Source organism: Gordionus sp. m RMFG-2023, chromosome 1, assembly GCF_954871325.1.
Source record: "Gordionus sp. m RMFG-2023 chromosome 1, tfGorSpeb1-WG-v2, whole genome shotgun sequence".
Classification (NCBI taxonomy): domain Eukaryota; kingdom Metazoa; phylum Nematomorpha; class Gordioida; order Chordodea; family Parachordodidae; genus Gordionus; species Gordionus sp. m RMFG-2023.
The window spans coordinates 24184306-24195643 of record NC_088775.1 but is presented as its reverse complement, the minus strand read 5'-3'; the positions used below and the strand labels follow the sequence as shown (position 1 = coordinate 24195643).

General features: G+C 27.8%; 1 protein-coding gene across 1 annotated transcript; it reads right to left on the bottom strand.

Moving 5' to 3' along the window:
• Positions 1–7085: 7085 nt before the first annotated feature.
• LOC135931887 (proteasome subunit alpha type-4-like) lies at positions 7086–10697 on the bottom strand. Its single transcript, XM_065469197.1, has 8 exons — positions 10635–10697; positions 10544–10586; positions 10296–10458; positions 10121–10198; positions 9839–9927; positions 9423–9553; positions 7686–7809; positions 7086–7527 (listed from the first exon to the last, which is right to left on the bottom strand). The coding sequence occupies exons 1-8, from the start codon at positions 10635–10637 to the stop codon at positions 7277–7279; spliced, it is 882 nt and encodes a 293-aa protein (XP_065325269.1). The 5' UTR covers positions 10638–10697; the 3' UTR covers positions 7086–7276.
• Positions 10698–11338: the final 641 nt, after the last annotated feature.

Here is an 11338-nt window from a genome sequence, read left to right as displayed (position 1 = left end):
CTTTCATGAAACTCCATTCGCGATATGATAATGCATTCGCTATAATTAATTCATTCGCTATAATGCATTCGCTATAATGTATTCGCGATAATTCATTCGCTATGATGCATTCGCGGTAACGCGATAATTCATTCGCTGTAATGTATTCGCTATAATACATTCGCGATAACATTTTCGCGGTATTACATTCGCGGTATTACATTCGCGCTAATACATTCGCTATAATATTTTGGCTGTATTATATTCGCTATAATGCATTCGCGGTAATGCAATCGCTATATTATATTCGCGATAATGCATTCGCTGTAATGTATTCGCGATAATTCATTCGCTATGATGCATTCACGGTAATATATTCGCGCTAATACATTCGCTATAATATTTTCGCTGTATTATATTAGCTATAATGCATTCGCGGTAATGCAATCGCTATATTATATTCGCGATAATGCATTCGCTGTAATGCATTCGCTATAATATCTTTTCGCGGTAATCGACATTCGTGATAATGCATTCGCGATAATACATTTCGCGCTAAAATTTTCGCGGTATTGACATGTAACCATGGAGATGACCACTCACGTTTCTAATGGTATTTGTTGGGGTAATTTTTTCATTTGAAGAACCTCAGCATTCTAGTGTTTTTATAATATCCTCATTTCTTCTAGGAAAGTTTCTACATCTAATTATGAGATAATTATTAATATAAAAATTTTATATCCTTAACCAAAATTGTTCTATCATTAATATTATATTAAACCTGACCAATTTGGGCACCATTAGAAATGAAATTTTTGGTTAACTTAGGCAGTTTCCTAATTTGTCAAGAATAGTAATTTAATTGGGACTCAAAATTTGGTGAAATTAAGAGCCCGAATTATCAAAGGTTTAATTTAGACAGGTTTTACTATATATATACACCGGCCATAAATAACTGCCTACCCTTCATTTTTATATAAAAAATTAATAACTTAAAACTTTTTAAGTTATTTGGGTAAAAGCGAATTGATTAATTAATTTAAGATGTCTAGGCATATTTAGAAATAAAAAAGTCGGAATTTCGATAAATTTTTTTTTGAAATTTTAACCTTTGAAAACTACATGTCAAAAATGATCAATTTGGTGTTTTTTCAACAACCATTTTAAGTTGCTCATTGTTTTTTGGAAGTAAGTCATTAATCACATTCTAATCTGCTTATTAATACCCATTTTTAATTATTTTTAAAAAAATTCCTAGATTTTTTTTGTTTTAAACATTGCTTAAAGAAACTTTTAGTCTTTATAAATTTTAACGAACATTCGACCAAAATGATTAAAATTAAAGAAATTTCTATTCCAACTAAATGCAAAATAATTAATTTACACATAACAGGTAAAAGTAATCGCCGAATTCCAGAGAATTAACCTTAGCTCGACGAACAATTGCATACTTAAAAGATTACGCAACAATAATACAATATCGAATCCAAAGAGGCCTGGAAGACCCCGCAAAACGATTTTAAGCGATGATAGGTATATAGCAAGAATCAGTCAAAGCAATCAACGCCTCAGAGATAGCTCCGGAGATTAATCTAAAACCCTATAAGTGTCACAGCTGTGAAAAAGCGCCTTAGGAGCTTTGAACTTTATGGCAGGGTAGCGGTCAAAAAGCCAATCTTGAGCAAATAAATAAACTTAATCGATTAGACTGGGCACGAAAACATCAATTTTGGACATCTGCCAGCTGGTACCAGGTTTTATGGAGTGATGAGTCAAATTCGAAGTCTTCGGTTCTAAAAGAAGGCAATATATCCGCTGCTCAGCTAGAGAGCGATCACTGCTTAATTCCTACAGCCATTTGGGGGAGGGTCTCTGTTATAGTGTGGGGGTGCTTTGGTGTCGGGGCAACAGAGGACATTGTCAAAATTAAAGGAATCCTTAACAAGGAGGGATACCGGCAAATCATTGAGGACCATGTGATTTCATTGGGAAAGCGTTTGATCGGGAATAACTTTTTATTTCAACAATTATTTACAAATCTACAACACGCCCGATCTCAATCCAATCGAGCATTTATGGGATCATCTTAATCGACAAGCGCGAAAAGCTCTCTAACCTCTCATTCGCACCTTTGGGAAGTATTACAGAGAGAATGGAACAATATCACTTCCGAATATTTAAAAAATCTCATCGCAAGATTACCAAAAATTTTTGCAGCAATTATTAAGAATAAAGGTGGTCAATGTCTTTAATTTTTTGTAATTTTATGCATTAATATGTAAACTTATAAATAAATTTGATAAACCTCATATTGTGTGTTATTTGTCTTATTTTAAGGAAAATGTAAAGAAATGCAGGGTGGGCAATCATTTATGGCCGGTATTGTATATATACATTTATCTTCTATAGATATATATATCAGAGACCTGCAGAGGTACCATTTGCACGGCCCGGCTTTAAATTTTTTAGGCCCGGCCCGGATATTTTTTTGAAAAAAAATTTAAGGCCCGGCTCGGAATTTTTAAAAATTATATTCGGCCTGGTATATACAAAAATTCACCTATGAGGTATTTTATCATATTTTTCAGCGAGTATTATCGCTTATTATTTAAAAAATACATGTAAAAAGCTAATATTTTGAGAATATTATATTGAATTTATAAAAATTATAAAACTGTTATTTTGAGCATATACTATATTTTATATTGCATTTAAAAAAAAATAAAACTAATATTTAATTTATAAAAATGGATAATATTTTGAGAATATAATATATTGTATTTAATTTATAAAATAAAAATATATCGCTATTTAAAAAAATGCATGTATAATAAATAGTATTTTGAAAATATAATCTAATTGCACAATATTAATATAATTTATTTTATAATATAAATTTTTAACAAAAGAAGATAATTGTATTATATAATATTGTAAAAAAAAATAATGAAAAATGTTGGATTAAAAACTTTCATGACTCAAGGTAAATATAATAAATGCAATAAATATTTGACAGTTTGCAAAGTAAAAAACCAGCATGATTGACGAAACCCTATACTCCAGAAAGATATTAAAAATTCACAAATTATCATGAAGAAAGAGAAGCATATCCACATTTTCAGGTTGAAGATTACTTCTTCTTTCTTCAAGAATTCTTCCAGTAGTGGAAAAATTCCGCTCACAGCTTGAACTTGAAGCAGGAATTGCCAATTTTGCTAAAATTGGAAATTCGCTTTGATGATCCGCCCACCACTCTAACAAATTATCCACCTTAAATGTTTCATCTATTTTTTTATTTATGTAATTATAATATTCATCATCGGGTATTGACATATTACCAGAATTACCATCGCCCCATTTGTCATAAAACGATTCAGTTTGTTTAACAACAGTCGTAATTTGACTGGTCGATGGTATTTCATTTACTTCCTGAGCCTCTTGTAATTTAATATAATCTTTTATATAGTTTTCCGTCATCTTGCGATCTGTCCCTGACTACATACGTAATTGCTTGAATTTGGGACAGAAAAAAAGAGAAATAAAATGATACTTGTGTAAAACAAATTTTTCAATTAAAAAATGCTTTATATTAAGTAAAATCAATTTTATTTCTCCTTTTTCGCTTTGAAAGGTATTACAAACTTCAAGAAGTGATATTACTTTATTTGATTGTTTTGGTAAAATATATTCTAAAAATTTAGATATGAATTATAAAAAAATATATTAATAATACTTGAATATTAGGGCTTATTTAAGATATTCCTATATTTGATTGTTTTGGTAAAATATGTTGTAAAAATTTATATGAATTATAAAAATATATATATTAATACTTTGAATAAATTTGCAGGAAATTAATAATTAGATCGATCTGTGGGTGTTAGGTAGTGTTAACCATCACCCAATATTATATTAATCATAACTATAATATAATATAATCTTATAACCATTAACTCATAATGTAAAAATTTTTATAAAAAATATTAAGGCCCGGGTTTAACAATCTTAGGCCCGGCCCGGATATATTTTAAAAAAAATTTCGGGTTCGGGCCAGCAAAACTTAACTTTCTTAAAAAAATTTCGCCAGGACGGGCTTGAAAAATTAGGCCCGATGCAGATCACTAACATATAGTAAATTATACATTAACTTTGTTAGTTTCATTTACTGTTAATTTTATTTATTCGTTCGTTGGTTTATTTTGTGAAAAAAGTTTAATCTCAAAGATATTATAAAAAGAAATAATGCAAAAATGTTTTAATATAATTATCTCCTTTTTGGGGATCACTAAAAAGTATAAATTTTAATTTAAACCTTTCCTCACTCCTAGAAAATTTCATATGCGATGCAAATTTGGGAAATCCCTCTATGTATCATTATTAGAACTTACATTTTCAAATTTATATAGGTTTCTTTGTTATCACAAAGAATAGAAATTGGAGAAGGAAAGCTTAGACCCATAAAAAACCTCTGATAATTGCTAAGATTCTAGCCAGATATGACATTAGATAAGAATAAAAGGATACATTTAGAATCCTGAAATGAAAGGTAGTAAAATTATGATAAAGAGCTGTTATCTTTCATCGCAGTACTCTAAGAAGGAATTTCCGAATCATTTCCCATTTTGTTATTAATTTAATTATAATTTCAAAGATTGTAAGATGCTTCTGTGGAAAATTTCTTCAAATTCCTAATCACTCTTTTTGTATTGATTGGTTTTGTGTTATATGTCGATTGCCGGGAAATAATATTATAGCGAATGCATTACCACAAATATAATATCGCGAATGCATTATAGAGGGCTTTAGATTTTTTTTATCAAAATATATAAAAAAGATTGTAAGCAATAAAATAGATTTCTCTAGGTTTAGGGTAAAGGAATTAAAATTTTATGTAAATTGATTATTTAAATATGCAATTAGTTATAATTTTCGATTAAATTTGGGAAAGGACAGGCTCAGGCCTATAATTTAAAATAATGGCTAGGCTAAAATAAATAAAGATTTTGGATGGAGCTTTGGCTGAAATAAACTAAATTTGCGAGGCGCTAAGAAAAATCTTATTTAAAATATTGAGCCAAACAAATAATTAGTCCTCGGAAATCATTTATATTATTATTTGACAAAATATGTTTTAATTAGTGATGGATTTGGTATTGACTTGATAAACATATTTTGATAATAAATTTGTATAAAGTTCTCTTATTGTTTAATCAAAAAGACAAGGCCAAAGCTAATCACAACAAGACATGAAACAATATTCAACATCATAGATAAATTGTCGAATTGAATGGCTACATATCTCAGAATTTAATTCATGTAATCTCTGGTGATGAAATTGCGACTATTGTGACTCAGGAGTTAAACAATAGAATAATGATTTCCATAATTGATTCTTGTTAAGTTCTTGCTTTCTGACGAGTCTTTTTTCTAGTTAATAATTAAAGACAATAAAATTATACCATGATAAGAAAAATGGGAATGAAGTTTAATTCCTGAATTCTTTAGGAAAAAAGTGGAATATTCGTCCAGTTAAACAAGCTTTAAAGAGACCTCAAAATACAGGTTCCATATACAGAAAAATTATCAAGTTAGGTTAAAACCTTTAATCTTACAAACTTGAAAGAAAATTTGGTAAAATATGGCCCTTAATTTGGCAAGAAATAATCAAATTGGCGTTTATTATTAGGTGTTATAAAAGAAAAAAGGACAGATTAATTATATTTATTATTTTAATAATTTTATGGATCTCAAAGTATACTTTGTGTTTTGCATTATAATTTATCATTACGAAAAATATTTTAAAAAATGGCGAGCATCCTGTAGATTATCATAATGGGAACACGTCTAGCTAAATAAATAAAATAAATGAGTAAGTTATTTTTTCTCAAATATTAGTATTTCAAATTTAAAAAAAAAGACTTATCTAATTATTAAAAAAAATTGAGAATACTAAATTCCATATATTTTTTAATAAAATACGAAATTTCATAAATAGGTAGTGATATTTTTTAGAGTTATAAAATTTTTAAAAAGCTACGTTAAATAAATATAGAAATGTCAATTAGGCTGGTTCTCTGGTTTTTTGAAAAAGGTCTGAACTTGAAAAATGAGTTACAATATAATTAGAGTCTAAAAAATTTCCTTAATCCAGTGGAAAAATATTATCAGCCAGGAATTTCCAATAGATAACAAATATATGGTTTGATATATTAAAAAAATATGATGACCATAAGTAGCAAAGAATTTTAATACTTCTATTAATTATATCAACCATTTATTATATAAATCACTATTGCATAAGTGATAATGCATTTCTGTAATGCGTTGGCGATAATACATTGCTGTAATGCATTAGAGAAAATAATTCTGCGGTAATGCATTCGCTCTTATGCATTAGCGGTAATGTCTTCGCTATGATGCATTCATGGTAATACATTTGCTGTAATGTTCGCGATACTGTTTACGCTATGATGCATTTCGCGGAAAAGGTTTCGAGATATTGACGTGATACGTAATGAATGACTTATATTTTTTTATATCCTGACCAGCATAAGTAGATTTTATTGATTATCATCAAACACATGTTTTTCATTTGTTTGATTTTTGTGTTGTAAAAATAAATATTTGTGATAATGTATTTGTTAAAATTATAATTGATATTTTAATTTTTATTTTTCAAGAAATATTTTAAAATTAAATTGATGTAAATATTTTATGTTAGAAATATAATATTTAATAACAATTTATAAATATGTGGACTAAAAAACATTTTGACAGATTGTGTGTAATTTAAATGTTTTAAAACTAAAATTTGTATAAATTAAATCTACAAAAAAAATTCCACAAAGAAAATGGGTAGAGAGAATCTTAGTAACAAGAAAAGACCTAAATCTATTGTGAAAAATTAATGCTGAGATGTCATAAAAGCTAATCTACATTGTACAATCCGGTATTTACAGGACTGACTTGGAAGAGATCTACGATCCTCTTGTTTGTCTATATAAGTAAGAGTTAATTCCTTAAAGTAGGGCATTAAATAAGATGATCCACTAATAAATTTATCAAGCCTATTTAATAATTAAGCATTTTATTTTGCAATTGTAAACATGAAATAATAACTTTATTAAAAGAAATTTAGTAATAATTATAGTTATAGGATAGAAAGTGAAGAATTTTTTTAAAACTTTTGTAAAAAATTATAAGAATGAAATATATAATTAAAAAAAACAGTTTATATAAAAGTAATATATGTATATATTCAATATAAAAAAAATTTCTTTTAATTCTTTCAACATGTTCAATTATTATAACCGGGTCCACCTTTATCAGGCAATAAAGTGCTAGGAGACGCGGTTTTGGGATCTTTGGATGTTGATGCCTCTTTATCCTGTTTCTTCTTTTCGCTATCCGCCGCCGCTTTAGAAGCTGTGGCGGCAAGGTTGACCGATTTTTCGTATTTTTCTATGGCACCTCCAATTTCCTTTTTAGTCAGAACTTTTATGATCGATTTTTGAAGTTGAGAGTCACGGGTTAGCGTGGCTATTTCAACTTTTTTTTAAATTAAAAAACAGAGAAGTATATTAATTTAAATAAAAAAGTATTATAAACTGGGTCAAAAAAAGAGGAATCAAATAAAACTAAAAGGGAAACGAAAATAAAATAATGCAATTGAAAATAATTCAGTAATTATTCATTGTAATACATACTCTTATCTGGGGTTATTTTGTTGGCATCAAATGTTTTGTGAAGAACTTTCATAGTTAGTTCCATAGCTTTGTCGAGGGTCATTTCCCCCTCAGTATAGTCCTGTTTGAGGATGGACATCGCTGCCTTTATATTATTATGTAACAAAATTATTTCATATCAGAAACCTGCAGGCCTGTCAGAAGCCAACCAGTAAAATAGTAAAAATCAGGGCTAGTAAGGAATTAAAAAAATACAAAATGAGATAGGTCAAATATATTTTTTTATAAAATCCAAGATAGACTAGCCTTGCCTTGTGAACAGATTTTTTTAAATCCGAAGGGCTTATTATTTTGACCTGAAACTTGCAAATGTCACAATTTTAAGACTGGCCTAACTTTGAAAAAATATCATTTTCAAGCTTGATCCGTTTTTTTTAAACTAAATTTTTGGCCTGACCTGAATTTATATTTTTGGTGAGGCCCGGATGTTTAGAATATCGTCATTTTTAATAATTTGGGATGTGTTAAACAAATATTTATATGGGAAAATGAAAAATATGAGCAGTAAATGAATATAATATGCTTCATTATATATTTTCCAATTGATTAATTGATATAATTCAAATTTATTTCTAGCCCAAATTTTTTAAGCTCGGACCAACCCAGATTTTTGAAACCACACCCTTCTTTTACCTGTTCCAAGCCTGCAGATTCCTAATTTATAAGGATTTAACTACTCATACTAGATAGATAATCTAAATACATGATGTCCCTTTTTAATGAGCTCATGATATAGCAAAAGTAGACTGTATTTGGGTATATTTTATTTTATAATTAATATATTAATTCATCACAGAAGAATGTTATTTCATTCCAGCAATTCGAAAAAATTTATATTATAGAGGTTGCGCTAGTTCAGTGAACCCATTTTGATGCAGGCGACTTCATATTGGTTGAGCCACCAATCCTCAATAGAATTTTTTTTAAATATGCTGCTGGCTGTTGATAGCCATACAGGTCCACTGATACAAACAAAAAAATTATGCGTAGTGTTTATTGAACAAGAAAAGATTTATAATTCATTCATATTATCACTTTTTATTTTTATTTAAAATTTATGAGTAAAATAAGTCAAAAGTAAATTAAAATCTTGCCCTTTTAAGTCTAAATTTGCATATCAGTTTTTTAAAAATCAAAATATGCCATTAATAGCTATAAAAAATCTGAGAGCTAAATATGGATGTCAATGCTTGAACGCCATAAAGTAAGGTATATAATTTTACTAATGTTATAATGATTCAAAAAGTTTAAATTAATATTTTTGAAGGCAAAATGCGATCATAATAAATTTTAAAATTAGATTAATTCCATAAGAAAAACTTAAAATACTAGAATGGAATATTAAATATTCTTTAAATAATAAAAGTTAATAACTATTTATTTAGAAAACTAAAAAAATAGATTTAACCAGTTTTAGGGCATATCTAAACACACAAGAGATAAATAAAAGTTTACTAATTTTAATAATATCTGCTTACTGTATGAATTTAGATATACTCCCAGACTATTATCAATAAAGATCAACAATAAATATTTTTAAAAAGGTTTCCTGGCTCAACCTGTAATTTTTTATCAGCCTAACTTGTAGCCTAGTAGATTTCTGGTGTTCAATCAACCAAAGAAATATTATTATGAATAAAAAGAAAATTCAAATAAATGAGAAATAAATATTATGTTTTTTAAATAGGAATAGTTTACAGCGCTATTGTTTCCAGTGCAGGTTGCTTTCCAACCACTGTAATTTCCAGAGGGGTCACTCTGATATAATTGATAACCATAGTGCTTGTCCCAGCCCATGTAAAGTATGGAAATGCCAAACGGTCTTTTACCTTATAAAAAAATATTTTTTTACAATCAAATTCAGAGCTATCTTTTCTTTTATGGCATTATGTCAAACAGAAGTAACAATGACAGAGATATCATTTTGTAACGAATAAAATATCTCTATTAAGAAAATTTAATCTTATATTTTAAAAAATCCTAATATATAGTCAGAAATTATTTAAATTTTTTCCCCATTATATATTCAATTTTACATTTGTAAATTGTGACTAAATTTAAAATATTGAACTTTCTAATCCTAATTCTAAATCTCATATTTCAATTTAAAATACCTCCATATTGTGTATAAGCTTGTTTAATATCACAAAGCCATCTGACAAGCTGTTCACATGGTATAGGCCCATCCCATTGTAAACGATATCTAAAAAGATATATAATTATAATTCAAAAGAATAATATTTAATGTAAAGAATATGGAAAATATTGACTAATTTGTTTAAAAAAATTTCTCTGAAACTAAATCAAAAATAATTATTTAAGGATTTAATAAATATAACCTCGATTAAATAAAAATAAATATTTGTTAAATCATATAATAAAATAGTTCCACAAACCTTTGTGCAATAAGTCTTAATTCATCAATTAGAACATTGGCATCTGAAGTAATTCCAGCTACTGCACAAGCAATATCTCTATATATTATGAAATTATAAAATTAGTTTGAATTTAAAATTTGAATATAACATAGATATCAAAGTGTTTGAATGTTAATGGTGTTAAAAATTTTACTCATCAATCTTAAATATTTTTTCTGAAAAATGCATTTCATCCAAGAGCTTGTTAATATTTCTTTGTTCAGCAGCTAATAATATGCCTTCATTCGTTAGAATTCCTAGACATATACCCGCTTGTGTTATGGCTTCCATTGCATATTCGACTTGATAGAGACGACCTTTTAATTCATATAAAATATTGTATAATAGTTGCCTATATTCTTGAAAACAGGTAGCATTGTACATATTTTTATAGTTTTAGACCTTCAGGTGAGAAGATAGTAGTTCTTGTATCATACCTGCGAGACTATAATATTTTAAAATTTGATGATTATTTATAATAAGTCAAAAATACCATGGGGAAAATATTTTGAATGTATGATCAAATAAAATAAATAAAATATTTATAAGACTGTCTAAATGACGACCTTAATTATATCATCAATCAGAAACATGCAGAGTTATAACTTGCACTTTCGGCCAAAATTTTTTTTAGAAAGATTTTCGGCCCGAAATGGCTTTATTATATACGGCCCGGCTAAGGTATTTTAAATGTTTAATTAAAATACGGCCCAACGCGTCTGGGCCTGAGCTTATTGTCGGTCTGCAGGTCTCTGGATTCAATTTAGTAGAATTTCTATAATGGATATCTCCCTGACTAATTGTGACCATCTGATATTTATTTAATTATATTAATATTATATTATTATTTTGCTATAGAAATCATTCAACTTCGCTATAAAAATATTTTCTTTTAACTTTCACTTATTTGTTTGATAAAATAAAAACAGGCTTTAGTTTATCCCAAATTTTTTATAGACAATCGGACCTGAACCTAACCATCCGGTATTTTTTATCGAACCTAAACCACTAAAATTTCTAGCCGAACCTGAACCGAACCGCTAAAATGCCTCTGAACCGGTTCGAGTCTCATAATTTTATGCTTATAAAATAATGTGTAAGTTATTGTAGTATATTGCAAGAATTTAAATTATATTCAAATTGTTTTAAAAATTATTATCAATCACATTTTTATTGATAAGTATCAGACATAATTTT

Coding starts and splice junctions, on each gene's coding strand:
- LOC135931887 (XM_065469197.1), bottom strand. Junction 10,199..10,295: donor AAAATATTTAAGATTGATGA/GTAAAATTTTTA, acceptor CATAATATATAG/AGATATTGCTTGTGCAGTAG. Junction 7,810..9,422: donor GCACTGGAAACAATAGCGCT/GTAAACTATTCC, acceptor AATAATATAAAG/GCAGCGATGTCCATCCTCAA.